At 34.4% G+C, this 17,282-nt stretch overlaps 1 protein-coding gene across 5 annotated transcripts in view; it reads right to left on the bottom strand.

Annotated features, from left to right (window-relative positions):
• Positions 1–5,027: 5,027 nt before the first annotated feature.
• RBM26 (RNA binding motif protein 26) overlaps positions 5,028–17,282 on the bottom strand; it is a 47,916-nt gene continuing 35,661 nt past the window's right edge. For all 5 annotated transcript variants that reach the window (XM_064408474.1, XM_064408475.1, XM_064408471.1 and 2 more), the window contains 5 exons: positions 16,491–16,595; positions 13,792–14,001; positions 12,013–12,099; positions 9,134–9,247; positions 5,028–5,852 (listed from right to left, as the gene is read on the bottom strand). In XM_064408474.1, the coding sequence (XP_064264544.1) occupies positions 5,763–5,852; positions 9,134–9,247; positions 12,013–12,099; positions 13,792–14,001; positions 16,491–16,595 (606 nt within the window). In that variant the 3' untranslated portion in view covers positions 5,028–5,762. The remainder of the gene's footprint in view (positions 5,853–9,133; positions 9,248–12,012; positions 12,100–13,791; positions 14,002–16,490; positions 16,596–17,282) is intronic.

Below are 17,282 nucleotides of genomic sequence, written 5' to 3'. Positions count from 1 at the left end.
TAAAAGATTAATTCTTACAAAAAGCTTTGACAAACAGGATGAAGTTACGCAAAGTTTTCTTTAAGTTCAAGTGTAGTCTATCAAACATAATTCAACTCCCAGAGCAGAAAAGGCAACAGATACATGCCTCTTGCAACACAGAAACATTCTTCTGTTTTATTCAGATTTAAACACCTGGAGTCATGTTTTATCACTGGTACCTAAATCCAGAGAGATACTTTGTTTCAGTTCACACACATAGGATTTCTGCTGACATAGTAGAGATGTATACAGGTTTTTGCAAGAAATGCAAATATTAGCATGAGAACTGAAACAGGAAAAATATCACTGAAGTGTTAAAATGGGAGCACTTCCCAGCTTTTGTTTCACTTGTGTAGCCATAGTGCCCTCTAGCAGCCGAAAGCGAAAATACAAGGCTTTATCTCGAGGAAAAAAAAAAAAAAAACCCAAAAAAAACCAAAACAAAAAACCCACACACCAAATCAAAGTGATTTTTGGTGGGTTTTTTTTGGGTTTTTATATATTTTATTTTTTTTTAAAGCAGAAAAAAGACAGTTTGTAAATGAGAGGAAGAACATTTCTTCATGTTAAAACAAGGTACTTTAACAGAAAGGACATTTCTCCTATCTTTTATGCAGCAGAGCTCTGCAGAACTGGGAAGCTCTGTAAAATGAGGGGCTTTACCCTAAAGGCATTTCTGCGCTTCAGTAGATCTCAGCTACACTACACATACACTAGTAACATGCACCTGACTTCAGCAAAAGGATATAGATTCTTACATGCACAGATCAACACACATTTTTGTGAAGTCTTTTTTTCTCTTTGGCTCTAATATCTTTATTGCACAAAACTTTGCACAAGACAAAGAATAAATTATGATCTTTAAAGGCTAAGAAATTTTGTCATTTCCCTAGAGAGCAAATTATTGGTTAGAGAAAAGTTCATATGCCTTAGAGCTGGGACATATCCTGTCTGGCTGCAGACTATAACAAAAACTTTTTTTTGAAGCTAGTGTTTCTTTTCCTTTTGCATTTAAAAGAACACTACGTTTAAGAAACAGAAGTCATTCTTCAGCAACTAGAAAAAGAACATGTGCACTGTTGAAGTTTTGGGGCCTGTAAACAACAAGATTATTTCCAATAATCTTCTCAGCTTGTCAGGAGGAACTCTAACACAATTACTTTTCTCCCTTTTCTTTGCAGATAAAGAGTATACACTAGATGATATCAGAAGATCTGATTTTTTTAAACAAAATTTTTATCCATCAAATTACTACCAAAAAAATTATGTACATCTGCAACACAGAAAAATAAAATAGTGTAAAAGTGTAAAAAGGCTATTCTACCCTCTCTGTATCCAAGAGGTTAAAATGAAACAAGCAGGTCTACTGTAGAGGTCTTTCAGAAAAATTAGTTTTGTAGAGTATATGTCTCAAACTTCTTTCTTCTATTTGCTTATAAGGAAATACTAAAATCCAGTTCATTAACTAGACGAGACAGATTTGCTGAACATGGTATTCCAATCTTCAGCAGAGAGGTGAGAAACTGAACTAATCTGTTCTGCTAACAAAGCAGGAAGAATATTGGAATTCAAGAATTAAAACTATAATATCAAAATTGCTACATTATACCACAGGGTCAGATGAGATGATTTTCAAAGACATCAACTGGTCTCAGGATTACAAGCTTACTGCAAGAAGAAGAAAAAAATGTTAATCTTCACTCGAACTAAGAACAAAGTACAATCATTCAGATAAGTTTTAGTATTAAAACATATAGAAGGATTTTTAAAATAATTTTCTATTAGGAAAAATAGATGGTATGGGTGGTATAGGCAGTATGTTCTTGAAATCCTTCTCATTATTCCCATTAGATCTCGAGAGAATTCAAATAAAGATTGAAATCACTGAAGTCTATTTTTGTTGTATTTTTGATGTCTTCAGAGTTAAAATATGGTTCAGAATAAAACAGCAGAGGTATATTTAAATAAAAAAATACTTATTTTAGAAGACTGCAGTATTTAGGTACCTGTGTAACAAGCACACTAGTGCATTTATAAAGGTCTATGTTGACCTCTTTACAGAGTCCATAAAAACTAAAGGCTCATCTTCCCCAAGGATAAGTTTACAGCTATACTGGCTCATTAGAGAAAAATGAAATTTTCTTCTTTTGTCTTGATCAAGAAAATTTTACTTCGTCTGACTTAACAGGTTCATTTTAAAGTAACCAAGTGCTGTAACACCAATACAGTAAGATACAGCTCCACTCAGAACAGTGTGATGAATAAAATTTTTTTCTAATTTCAATTCTTTTCTCAGAAACTCCTCAAATTTCTGTTATATGTTCCAGTTGCTCTAATTTTTTTCATTGTAACTTACTGTCCTAGTTGTAATAAAATACAGCATTAAATCTGACTATATCTTCATTAGTTGCAACATAAAAAAACCCAAAGTTGAATTAGAGTCAATGAGGTGTTTCATTGAAGGTCTCTACCCCTTTATATTAATTTGTGCGTTTGTACAACTGTAGTGTATGACTGGTCTTAAGAGAAGGAAAAATATGAACAGTACTGGCTATAAGCATTGTTTCAAAGATTTATTCTTGTTAATCTACTGTTTTGTAGAGATTGTAATATAGTCTGAATTACTGATTGTCTTTACTTCAAATGTTTTGTAGTTTAAATGTAGTTATAAACAATACTGCCATTGAACTGCATGTCAGCTCACATCTTACCCAAGTCCTTTAGCATCCAAGAGGAAAACAACGTACCTTAGGAAAACAACGTACCTTCTTAAATGTTAGGTTTTAGTCCATGGAAATTTTGAAAAGCTATCTTGAGGAAAACCAAGCCAACAGGATGTTTGGTTTGTTGACTGAAACAAGGATGCTGCTCCAGGTGACAAAAGATTTCACTGTAAGCTATGTTAATAAGGATCTGACTGAAGTGACAAGCACTGGCTAAGGCAGCAGCAAAAAGATGGAGGGAAGAGCAGAGCTAGACAAGGAAGACAGAGCAAGCCAACAAGAAATCAAATGAAGGAATGATTTGACAATGACAGAAATCTGTATAGAATCCATTCAGATTGCAACTGGGACATGGTTTTCTTATGTTAAATGACATACAACCACATATTGGTTTTGACTGGGATTGGTTTTAAAGTGAGAATAAACCAAGCCATTCTGATGTGTTTTTCAACCATTCAGAATGTCACAAGGTAACAGCAGGGAACACAATACACACCATAGAAAGTTTGCAGAAGGAAGGTGATAAAAAGAATTTTAAAAGGTTCCCTCCTTTGCAGGGTGCAAAGTTTCAATGAAATGAATCTTGGATGGATGAGTTACCAGGCTGAATTCAAAACAAGCCTGGTAACAACTCAAATTTTCAAATTATATGATACTGCAATTTCAGATGATTTGTAAGAAGTATCCATGCAATAAGCACACTTATAGTTGCCGTTAGCTTGAGTGACTGCAGTGAAAAGGCAGGTTTGAGCAGCAAAGCATGCCACACAAACACTTTATGGAGCATGGACAGTGTTTTACTGCGCTGTACCTGTTCTGTAAGACAACACACAAAAAATCTCCACATCATGGATTGTCAATTGGCACTTCAATTGTACTAAATTAATTTAAAAAGTAGGAAAGCTTATACTTAATTCAGTGAATTAGAACAGCTCATTCAGAGCAAGGGATAAAAAGGTTCTTAAAATATTTTATTTTGCCTGAAATTCAGTGTAAAAGGAAATCAATTTCCCAAATACAATTCCTTATGGCAAAATTTAGAACTTAGTGTAACAAGCATGGCAGTCAATTGTGACATTTCAATGTGAAACTAGGACTGTACAAAAATTTAAGTGCATGTTTTTTGCAACAAGATACGCATACACATCAGGGCAGAGGGGAAAACCAAACCAAACCAAAAGCTCAACAGAAAAACCAGGATCCAGTTCTTGAAATCCCTTCAAATAACTGAAAAGCACAAACAAAAATTCTACAGCTTAAGCTCTTCTCTCTAGAATGCTACTACTTCTACTTTCCTCCATTCCTACTCTGGAATTGAAAAAAAACCAAAACAACCAACCAGGGATATGACTTATACCAGTTCTCCCCCTCTTTCCAGCAAAAGACAAAAACATGGACTAAAGAAAACACCCTATTAACTGAAGTACTATCACAAAATCACAGAACATTCAAAGTTGGAAGGGACCCACAAGGATCATCGAGTCCAACACTTAAGTGAATGGTGGTGCAGGCTCACATCCATCTATTTGATAAGTAAGACAGTGGTTTTAGGATGCACTCGTTAATGAATTAATGGGGAGGAAATATTAAATCAAAACAACAGCCCACCCACTCCCACTCCCTTCAGAACAAAAACAAAACCCAAGAATTTAATATTTAACAAATGGGTTTCGTTCTGAAACCAGTCCAGCAAAACGCCACTAAGTAGAAATAAAAACAAGTCTTTCTGAGAGGTCCTTTACTGCAAAACAGCAGGCAGTTTCCCTTCCTAAGAAGAAACTTCAGACCTCATATACCAGAAAGACCAGCTAGAAAGAGCCAATGAAGATTTACTGTAGAGTACACTAACATTTCACGTACTTTTGACTGGTGAATATGTGCTGTAGTGTGAACACAGGATTTTCCAAGTGTTACTTTTGAAAATAAAAAATGTCATCATAAAAACACAGGAATATTAAAAGGTATTAGCTGTGTACTCAATTTTTTAGACTATTGCCTACTAAGTATTCAGATTCTCTTCACATATTTTTCTTAATTATATTTCAGTACTGCATGTTATTTTTGTGGCATCAAACATCTAGAGATATATTAAAAAATTCCTTATTGTTGAGAGTATTATTCTATTCAAGATTTGACTTGCATCACTTTAAATTCAGAACATCCAAAAGTTTTTATGAAGAGCACACCATGTGTAAATGTAGATAAAACACGATTGAGATTGGTTTTATATATTCAGTATTATTTTAGTGTAAGTGATAGTGATTCAAGCTCCTTTTGTGAACATGGGGGTGGGGGTTGCCATCTGGAATGGTCTTTTCTCTTTTTTTTCTTTTTTTTTTTTTTTTTCATCATGAAGGACCATTGCCTTAGCTTTTTTGGTTATTGCTTTTTTTTTTCTTTTTTCTTTTTTTTTTTTTTAAGACCATTCCATTTCTTTATTTTTTTAACATCTTAAAGTCATAAGGACTTATATGCAAAGCAGTCATACACTTTATCATTAAAACCCATAGGTAAAATACGTACACAAATCCAACAAAAGGCTAGTACATAGTAAAGCCTAAGCATACTACTATGCAATATTATGAATACATAACTTTAGAGACTTCAGTTTAGTACTGTTATCTATTCATTTCTGAAAACATTCACAAAGATTTTAAATGCAAATTTTCATTCCGTATCTGGAATAGAACAAAAATTATCTATGTTATAACAACTTTTGGTCATTTGTGTTTGACCAATTCAGTAAATTACAAAGAACCCAAAGAATTCTGTAACTTTCTGTAGAACTATGTAATAAAAACATTGCATATGTTCCTAGTATGATGTCTTTAGCAATCATTTACTGAAATGTAACTCAAACATCAATCTCTCAAAATGTATAACCGACCAGCTGCTTTTTAATCTATATCTGAATCCAACTTCATCACAAAACCCCTTTTAATACAAAGATGCAGAAGTACATTAGGTAATACTAATGCAACACAGGTGCAGCTCTAGCATTGTCATTGATCAGTTGAATCATCTTCTCCATGAACGAGATTCATTCTCTTCTTCCTCTTCATCATCATCTTGAAGCAGTGAGTCATCCACCAAAGATTCTTCCTGAAACTTCAAGAGAAAAATATGATAACCGTTATATCAAAAAATGTTAAAAATCAAAAGGCAAAATACAAATCTCTGGCACTTCCACTTTAATACACAAGAAAATTTGGTTGTGAATAGGTAAACATTAATGCTTTCAATGAAGTACACTGGATATGTCTGTCTTATAAACATATATTACTAAATGGCAAACGAAACTTTTTTTCAATAGACTTCAAGATGACCATGACACATGTACCTCATCCTTAAACAGCTCTTCTGATTCTTCAGCATATCATTCATGTCCAAGCTGCTATATTCCCATGAAAATTAATATGCTATGTTGAAAACTAATGTTTTTTTGCACGTTGACAGTATCTATATCTGTTTTCATCCAAGAGCTTAATCCAATTTTGACAGCTTAATCAAGATTGAAATCAATATAAAAATTTAAACTAGGCAGGGAGACAGGTATTTAGAGAAATTCAGACAAACCGTATTAGTATTCTCAATTCTGTTCCATAACATATTAACTTGACAGACTTCAAAGCCTTTGAATTTAAGTTGCCTTAATTTCTATCTACATATAGACACAGAGGTGTATATAAACTATCCTATCTTGGAAAGTTTTTGACAATTACATCTAACACAGCAAACTGCCATAGCTAAAGAAAGGACTAAAACACAAAGATGTCTAGTTCCCTAGCAGAACTGCTCAGCTGTTAGCAGCTGTGTTTTTTCTTGCCTATTCTTCGCGTCTAAGGAATTGTAGGTTTTTTTGCTATAGTATTTCCAAATTCACAACCTTCAGGTGTGAAGGTTGATTTGCAAAATTATGAAGTCTTCTGAGAGAGAAGAGACTCTAGGCTGAAGAAATCCTAGAACTAAGCCTTCTCTCTTTCTGGCAGGCTCTTTTACAAGAGGGAGAAACTACTATCTTCATTACTCTTGCATATGGAAAGCACAGTTTCAAAAGGAGCTCTGTTGACACCTGACCTGTCTATCGATGCATAGTCTGACCCTGACTAAAACACAGAAGCTTTCTGACAACAGATTCTTTCCTGGTATTCCCTGATATTCAGTGAGCCAAAATACAACACTGCAACAGTCAAAGAGGAGTAGTCCAGAGGGCAGTGCACAGTGCAGAACTACAGAGCACAATTCCACACAGGGGAACAACTACAGGGCGATAAAATAATTGAGGGGAACTATGACAGTGCTCCTGCATAATAAGTATCTTAAAGAAAGTGAAGAGAGAACATGTAGGTGGCAGATCCAATAGAACAATACTTATTCAGGACAGACATGGTTGAACACTAGCATTCCTTGTTACAGGATATTGCAGATGTTATTCAGATTCTAAAGAGACCAGATAAATTAATACAATAAACACATGTCAAGGCCTTTCAACTATAAACTACAAAGACACCACATCTCTGATTCAAGAGGTCACTCAACTGCAAACCCCTGATGATTAAAAGCTTATCTCTACTTACACATTTTATATTCTTCTTAGGGATCAATTGTTGACTCAGCACAGTCAACTCTTTTGCTAGGCACCTAGGTGTAGAACACAAGGCATCTAGGAAGACCAGATGCTTTTAGAATTACCTGCCTATTCACCAGGGATTTTCTAAAGTGCTCAAGTCCAGAAGACCTTCCTCTTATTTACATAATGAATGGACTGGGAACCATGTTTTGTTATTAAGAATCTCACGTGGCTGAATTACATAGCTTTTTTTTCTTTTTTTTTTGAGACAAAGTACTCACTTTCATTCACGTCTTAAGCCTGCGACCTTCTCTAGCATAGTATTCAGCTGAACTAACATGGCATTAGAGATATGGAATAATGAAGAAAAACTTTTTCATGTGCTTACAACTGCTGCTATAAAACAAATTAAGTAGCAAGCAGACAAAACCCATGAACAGCTAGGGGTTTTGATTCAAGTTCAACTCTTAGGCATTTTCCACAAGAATAATTAGCTAAGGCAGTTAAAAGACAGATCTCCCTGCAGTTCACCTACCAATGAATACATACATTCCTTCCTTTACTCTGCCGAAATGTTTGCCTATCCCTGCATGCCCCTCCTTTACTACACAAAAAGTCTCAGTGAAGCGGTTACTCAAGGAGACATCTCAAACCTGCATCAAGACTCCTTGCATCAACACACTGCTGTTGATCTTCCAAGGCAATACTTCCCTGAAGGAGATGCGACAAAATACCTAAGATGCTCTTTAGATTCCATAATATAGTCTCTTGTTCACTTACAGCTCAGGACCATCTGATAACGCTTGAGATTTGTGTACATGAGGAAAGGAGCACTCAGTAAATTGGAAGGCACAAATGTCTAATATGAGAGGTATCTATCTTCAACTGGCACACAAAAAACGAATGGGCATTTTTGGAGACAGGAAGCCAGCAAACAAAATGGCTTTCTTCAGGAAAAAAACAGAAAGTGAACACCACCAATGTAAGAAAACGAGCCAAATTTGGTTGTACCAAAGCGAACTTGTGAAGCTGCTTCTGTGGTAGATCAACCAAAATGCCACAGGAAAAAGATGCAGACAAAATACTGTCATCAAGTAAGTCAAGGTGCATTTCCATTCCAACTTTTCTATGCCAATTATGTGGATACAGTTAACTGACAGTAAATAAATTTGGAAAAAGATGGCTTGACTTTATCCCCAGGTGACATTTATTTTTCTGAATTCACAAACCTAGGTATTTTGAGTGTAATGAGTTAGATTGCATCCATACATATTGCCCCACTACTCCTACATCAACCAATTAGGATTATTTGGACACGGCTTTAGTATCTCTTATGGACCATGACAAAGTAACACTCAGAAAGGGTACTTCAGATGCTTGAATGAAGTCAGAAAATGCTCTGAATTACTCTTTCAACCATATCCTCTGAGCCATATCTATATAAAGTAAAATCAGAGTCTAAAATATGACCCTCTAAGAAATTAGGGCCAAAACAAGATGGCACAAACCCATGTTCTGGACAAAATCGACAATCTCTCTCATGCAAGTTCAAACCTGTGCCTTCCATTTTCTAGATATATCCTCTACAGTTTTTTGTTATCTAAGAAATTAAACATTTCTGCAAGCAAAAGCAAAACATCTAGACTTCCAACACCCTAAACGCCAAGAAATATACAGAAATCTATTTTCTGATATCAAAATGTTAGATTAAAAAATACAAGTATGAATCCACAGATTCATTTGCTTTGGTTTTTAAAAACCAAACCACTATTTCATCTTAGAAAAATTAAAATAAAAAATAAAGAAAAAGCAAGCTTACTTCTTCTTCATCGGGTTCAGCTTCTTCTGTTTCAACAGCTGACATACTAGCAACAGGCTTGTTCCATGCCAACTTTAGCTCTTGTCCTTTGAAACGAGATCCATGAATTGCAGCCTAAAACAAGTTTAACTATCTTAGTTACAGGTGACTTTACAAAAGGAAGCCTAAGTTGCAATACGTTCCTATTGAAGTACTGTTACTAGGTTAAACTAAACAACTTTATTCACTGCACATGCAATTCATACATCCTTCAAGGAAAATTATGAAAATACATTCAGAAGAAAATAAGCTTGGAAAACCATAAATCACTTGGTAATGTGGGTAACATACTGAACCAACACCTTCCCGGTTTTTAAGTGTTATTTTGCTGGGTTCCTCACCTTCCAAAGACAGACACAAAACTGTTAATGCATAACTTAGTGGAAGAAGTAAGACATCCCTACAAATGATTTAGCATCTTTTTAAAAACCCAACAACCAAACAACTGAAAAAAAGCCCCTTTGTGATTACAATTTAATCTACTGGAAAACGTTCCACTTCCTGTAAAGCTGTTGTAATTGAAATGTAAAAAATTTTAACTTATGGGATATTCATGTCTTTCTAAGTACCAGCTACATTAAGTGGCTGCTTTAGAAATAGTATGTTCAAATTAAAGTAACATGAATGAGCATAAATCAGCGTTAGCAACATTCCGAAATAACCGTCATGGTCACAAAAGATTTATAGTACAATATGAAAGTACAGCATAATGTGAAATGTAGAAACAATTACATGTTCAATGACATCTGAACATGAATTGTGTGATATTAAAGTCCCCAGGTATAAATTTTAAATCTGTACATATAAATTTATGATAAATTTAAAAGATTCTATGCTTATTAAAATGCAGCTCAGGAGCTTTTTGTCCATGGTCTCATCACAATGTCACACAACTAGAATTTTTAGAAGTACTTGTAAGTGACATTTAGGCCCAGAAATAACTTGCAATCTTTGGAAGAAATTACTACTACATAAAAATGCAACGTTTTACAACAGGGTATCTTCCTCTTCCTTCTAGGCTAGAACATATATGATCATAAAGCCTAGGCCTATTTTCATTTAAGAAGGTAAAATATTAGCTGCATTTACCTCACAATTTGCTGCAGCAGAGGTCTTTAAAGATTACCTTCTACAACTTCTCAAATTACCAACCTTAATGCTTTAGTTGTAAACACAGGGATTCCAATGGAAATACATTTAATATGTAAAATACCTTAAAGAAAATACAAATTTTCCTAGATTTGACTGAACCCAGTTTTCATAAAATCTTCATTTAAAAATGAAGGTGAAATTAGACACAGTCTAATAAAACAAAGTTGACAATTAAATATTTTAATTCTCACTAAAATATGGACATCTCAAACATTGATCATTAATCCTGATCCTTGCACTGAATCATACTCCATCTGGGAGAACTAAAGACTTTATTTGGATAGTCCACAAAAACGGATTATTGTTCTAGGTGACCTATTTTTCTTTTCAGGGAAGCAGAACTTTCTCTCCACACTTAAAGAGTATTTCTTATGTAAACTACAATGTCAAAGAATATGAAACTGCAAAAAGAAGTGCCCAATATCAGGGAGCACCAGAGCAGCTTTTATCTTTGAACAGAATTTTTGTTCACCGTTGAACTGTGTTCCTTCAATACAGCTGTACAAAACTGTTTCTCCCCTATGAGTCAGTATGCACCATGTGCCATTAATTGCACCTCCTTTTTTACAGAATAAATACTATCTCCATACAGTTAGTACTCATCATTCCTACAGCTATGAGCTTCACAAACGAAACAGAATTCTGTGTTTTTGTAAAACATCTTTGGCACATGGATATCAAAATATCTAACCATAAATGATACTCTCAGTGTTCAAAACTATTGTCCCCCATGGTTAATGTGCACTGTAAATAGCAGTTTTTTCTATCAATCACCTCACTGGTGTCTCAAGATGAACAAGAGAATAGTCTGGCCAGGTATGAAAACTATGTTCAGGTAAACTCCACAAGATAAAATTTGTGCAAAATATAAACATAAACTGAAATCTTTCCATACAACCATAGTGCAAATATGAATCCACATTTCTGTATTTTTAGGAGTATTTTCAGGATTACTCCACCTCAACAGTGACACAAGGATTTTAAATCGAAAAAAAAATCATTTGTAGAACAACTATGTTCATTAATTTGTTCCGGATCACATAATGTACCTATATTATATGCCTATACCATGAACCAAATAAGGCAGGAGTGCTGCTGAGCCAAATGTATTAAATTCTAATGATCCATATGTAATGATACTGAATTATACTGTAAGTCAACTCTGGATTTTAGTTTCTAGAAATTACTTCTGCAACTCTATGCTTCTGTAATTCCATAAATGTCTAAAAATATGTTTCCATAAATTTCTAAAAGGGGGAAAAAAAAGAATCAGATCAAATCCCATTTACACTACTATGGGTTTTCAGACAACGGTAAACCAAACTGAACCCCAAGTAAATATACAGGTTGACTCTGCAGGATGTCCGTGAAATTCCAGCTAGACTATGAGGGTACCAAGTCTTCAGGAGAAAAAACCTGGCAACTAAATGAAGATAAACCAAGACACGTAAATATAAATTCCTAAGTGTTTCTCTTAATTTCCCTCTTACATCCTCCTCGTTTTGCTATAAACATAATTTCTTAACTATTTCAGTTCCATACAGTTCTGACACTTTTGTTTAATTTACACTTTTGTGTCAATAGTTTTAAAATAGTTAACAGTATTACATTTAATCAAATACAGAAGTATAACACAAACAGAAAGTATTTGAATGCCACAGTGTATTCTGAAGAAAGACTGTACTCACAGCTTCAGCTTCTGCTCTTGTTTTAAAAGTAATCACTGCATGGAGAGAAGAGTCATCTATCTGGCAATCTTCAATTTCACCATATTGCTTTTGATAAATAAACAAACAAAAAAAAAGTTTAGTAAAATAGCTCTCCCACGCCTAAAAATGCAGTCCTAAATAAAATGTCATAAAAAAAATTAGAAAACAGGAACAGTGTATACTTGACAGTCTTGATGCCAGAGTACTATCCTAGCCAAGAATACAGTTACTTGTGCTTGCACTTCTAAACCATCAAAGTGCTCCTGTCTCTGGATTTCCCAATTCCTATAGGTATGAGGTAAAACTGTTATAGAAATAGGCTGCTCTGCTTTAGTATTTCTCTTCTGATTAGAAAGAAGGGATCTTGAAATTATTACATTAGCCTATTATGAAACTCTTCCTCAGAAATATTTCCACAGGAACTGCAGAAAAAGTTTGAAAACTTAACTGTGTTTCAGCATCTTAATAACATGACTTATCTATTCCTGTAATGGCTGTGATGGTACTGCTACCTTTGAGGCTGCCATCAAGCTTCTAAGACCAACAAAAAAACCACATCTGTGCAAGTGGACTGCACTGCTGACGTGCAGAGGGCTGCATCACATCACAAAACCAGAAATACAGCTCAGAGCATTTCCAATGGAATCTGAAGCAAGTTTAAAACAGCAAACTTGCAACCTGCAAAATTAATTATTAATTTTTTTCTCACTGATATCCTATTAACACTGTGAATGGAATTGTATTTGTTCATGTTACTAAGGTTCTTTTTGATTAATATTTTGGCTTGTTAAAGATAGAAAATTTCCAATAAAAAGAGAGATGGGTCCTTGTTTAATTTCTTTTTTTTTTTTAAAGCTTCCTGCATGACTGCCTGACAGGAAATATTAAGCACACTGACTGGAGCAGAATTTAATGGACTAACTGGATCCTGGACTTCTCCCTTCAGAGTGGACCACTGCAATTAAAGGCTGGGGAAAAATCCCCAAACAAATACAGAGGAGGCTGGCACAGATGGAGATTCCCATGATTTTCTTAGCATTTATTCCACAAAATAAATAAATTTGCTTTTATTGTACTCTTTTTTTAAATGAAGGATAAGGGGTTTTATAAATTTATGTTAATTTTTCACTATTATATTTGCAAAGAAAAATTTGCTAAAAATTATGTATGTTCATTTATCATTTTTTAGACTGAAAACAGAAAAGTAGAAAAATATCTGACCTCTTAAGCTTAAGTATATGATTAGACAGAAATGGATGCCTTTTTATGATGTACATATGATTGCACAATTTTTCACTCTGACTCTTAAATTCAGAAAGCTGGGCAAAAACACTGAAAATCTTTGAAAAAAATTTTTGTTAAGCACTTTTTAAGGTTCTTCAACAAAGACAGAATGACTTCAGGTACTGAAAGTTTGGCAATAAATCAAACTTTGTTCTCACCATTCCTTCAGTTATTTTATCTTTCTGTACCTAAAAAAACTGCAAAAAAATTTACATTTGTCCTGAGCAAATAAATACTACAAGCTGTTTGTCTTTTTAAGAAAAAAAAACCCCTTGTAAATGCCATGTGATTACAGCTATAACTAGTTGAAGCAACAATGTATTTTTCCTGTTTTACCTTTTCCTAGTGCATGCTCTGCATATCATGCTAAAGATTCATTCCTACACAATATTTCTAGATAAACTGAATCAGGAGAAAGTCATTCAATGGAAGGATGTTATGCAAAGGGAAAAAAAGAGTGCAATTGTGACATACCGCAAAATGAGGCAGAAGATCTTCTCGGTCACTTTCGGTGAACGCGGAGATCTCCAGAGCCCTGGGCCGATGATCCACCACGGCGTGCACAGGAACTCCTCTGCCTCTGCCCCGGCCCCGGATTCCTCTGCCTCGGCTGCGCGATGCACCCCGGCCCCTCGCGTGAACCCCTCTGCCGCGAACTGAAGAGAGAATCCCTCGCTTGGCAGCCTAAGGTGTTTACACATAACATTAACAGTTTAAAATTCACTGTCTACGTGTTTGGATAGAATTAACAAACACATATTCTGATGTTTCCTAAAAACACGTCCCCAAGAAAGCCCCAGAAAGAGCACTTTGCAGGTCTTAAAATAACAGAAGGTGAACATTTAAGTAACATTCAAAAGCTAATTATCTAAAGGCCAATTATTACCAGACCAATGACAGGATGGAACTAGGAAACCAAACTCAGGTATCAAATGAGCCCTTATCTCTGAAGATTAACTCCTCATAGGAAAAAACAACTGCTGCATATCTGAAATTTCATTATCGAAATTGCTTGATATGGTGTCCAACTACTTAATTAGTCTCTTTATCCATTTGTCTCTGAAGTTTAGGCAAGACCTTTATTCTGACCAGAATTATTTCAGCTTAAGAGCTTTTGGCCAGAGAATTGTGAGATGCAAACAAAGGCTTCTAACAGGCCTCTCCAAGGATAAAGTATTTATTCAATGAACACTTGGCTCTAGGTATTCAAAAATTGCCATTTCCACAGTATCTGTGTACACCTTCTAAAGAACTAGCACATGCTCTTCAAGAACAATCAGAAGGCCGATGACAGGGACAGTCATTTAAAAAATAATTTCAAAAAGCTACTTTAAGCTTTGAAAGACCACTTTCAAGTATCTAATTTCAATGTTTACAGCAAGAAAATACATATTTTTGAACCCAAATAGATCTGCCATAGGAATCAAATGGATGTTAAATGAAATCATCACCCTTTTAATAAATCCTACAGTGTTTTACAAACTCAAGCAGCGATGGCACTACTTTAATCCATGTCAGAGATGCCACCCATCATTTTCTTATGGATTTATTCATTAAATTATTCAGATAAATTTACAATAGTATCTAGTTTGCTATTTAGGTTTTTATAAACATAATCCTAAGGTGTTTGGGTTTTTCCAGTTTCGTTCTTTGTTTATGGTTTTTTAATCATTTAAAAATGTTTAAATGAGTAATTCAGAGCATGCTGAACTCAACAAACAAGCTGTAAACTATTTGGATTTTCTTTCAGTAAAGTCAGGGTCACCTGGAACAGAAAAACAGGTTATGAGTCAAAGAAACAACACATTAAATATTGTGGGAGTCAAAGTCACAAGCACAATGTGTAAATAAAAGCTTTTAAAATAATTTTTAAGAATACTGAAGAATCAAACAAACATCAAGGGAAAAAAAACCTCCTATCCCTCTTGTAATCTGTGCAAGGGATATATTTCATGCTGTTCCCTGAAACACAAGTGTGCATTACTGATGACCCTGTTTTTCTTCATCTACTTCTGTTGGTATTTGCTAAAGAAGTCAGAAAAGTCATTTAAATACTACTGTCCTGAAAGAGCTCTTTTTTACCTAACTCAAAATACAAACAGACTTAGAGATGAAGGATTAGTGCACTTAGCTATGATACAACTTCATCTTAAATGTGCACCTAACTTCTCCTATTGTACATGTCATTCAATTCACTTATTTTCTGAGATGCAGAATTTATAAACAAGCTTTCAGTACTTGTATATAATATTACTCACCATGAGAAAATATACTGTTAACATAAGCTTTTGCATCATCTCTACTCAATTGGCTTGATTTATTAGCAAAACTATTTCACAATTACCAAAGCTGCATAACAACTTAAAGTAAGGATTTAATGCAACTTGGCTGCACGTATGTGCGCTGTATTCATATGCAGTAATACGTAAGACATGACCAAGCTTCATTAAGACAAGAGTAATTTAAGCGACACTGCAGCCCTGCTTAACAGTAAAAAGAAATAAGATTATCAAGTGATTCAAGTACATACTGCAAGAAAGTGCAATATAACACAGAATAACACTCACAGTATTCATAATTTCTCAAAATTAGACACACATATGAAGAATTTTGTACAGCCACCTCAAGTATTTTTAAAATTAACTACTTAAAAGAAAAAATTGTTTCTACACATTGAATACTTCTTAAAACACTGTATTTGCTTCTGTTAAGTTCTCCTCTTGAAACTAACACTGTAATAATATTACTTTTGGCACCTCGGGCTTTTTGATTAATCTCATTAAAAGGATGCTAACACTTAGAAACAAAAGATTAGGCAGTATTTCTTAACTTTTCTGGGTCAAACACAAAACGACCTTCAGGCAATAATTTAAAAACACTCCACGTTCTCAAGAAAGCATTAATATCCACAAATCTATAAAATACCATGTCATCTAAACAGCTACAGAATTTAAACAGATTAGCAACTGCAATTAGAGACAATATTATTTCTCAATTCCACTGCAGAAGAGAAAGTGTTTTTTTAAAACATTATAGCTAAATGTCTCCATCTACATGCAACTTAATAGTGCACTCTGGATAAAAATAGTTCATTATACAATATGCAAGCTAATAAACATAAAGGAAAATATTTGATTAAAAGTTAATTGCTATAAAAGAAGACACAAACATACTTCCAGCTGCAGTTCTGTATATTTTCTTCTTAATTCAGTAACTTCCTCCCCAGCTTGCATCTTCTTGTATAAATCCAGTTCAGTATCTAGTAACTCCTTCTGCATCTAAAAAAATGTTATGGATATTATTAGTTCCACAGTTCACATTCTCTACTAAGGAAACAATTGTTCAATAAAAAGCTGCAACTTTGCAGGTATACTACTTATTTCACTGGGTTTCCACCTCCCAAAACAAACAAAGCACAAGCTTAGGAGTCTTCATGGCAAGGTCAAACTTTCATCTGAGCTTTGTGATGTCAAACCTTTTACACTACCAAGCAAAGCCAAAGCTAATGGATTTTTTTCTATACAACAAAAATTCAAGATGTTATGGTGATGAGATGAACTAAAAAAAAGATGAAAAAGGCAGTACACAAAATCTGTGATCAGTACTGCGAAAAAGCATCTAAGTTTATTACAACATCATAATGCAAAAGCACAAATATGCTGGTTCTGTTCAGATCACAGTAAAAAACCACAGGAAGTAACAAGACCTTTGCTAACAAGACTGGTCTCTGATGCACTCAAAGTTACCTTCCAGGACACAGTACCTTAAAAAAATTATTGAAGTTCAGAAAATATATATGAAACAGAAATGTGTGTCTGAACCCCAATTAGGCACAGGTTCACTGCAACCACTGAAGTGCAGGGAAAGATGTGACCATGAAAACTTAATTTGAAGTTCTGATCCAAAGCGAAACTTTTCTAATGGAAAAAGTAGGACCCAAACATTTCAGTGACATCACAAATGAA

This window comes from Passer domesticus, chromosome 2 (assembly GCF_036417665.1).
Source record: "Passer domesticus isolate bPasDom1 chromosome 2, bPasDom1.hap1, whole genome shotgun sequence".
NCBI classification, from domain to species: domain Eukaryota; kingdom Metazoa; phylum Chordata; class Aves; order Passeriformes; family Passeridae; genus Passer; species Passer domesticus.
Note: the sequence above shows the minus strand (reverse complement) of the source record. Positions and strands in the feature narration are given on the sequence as shown.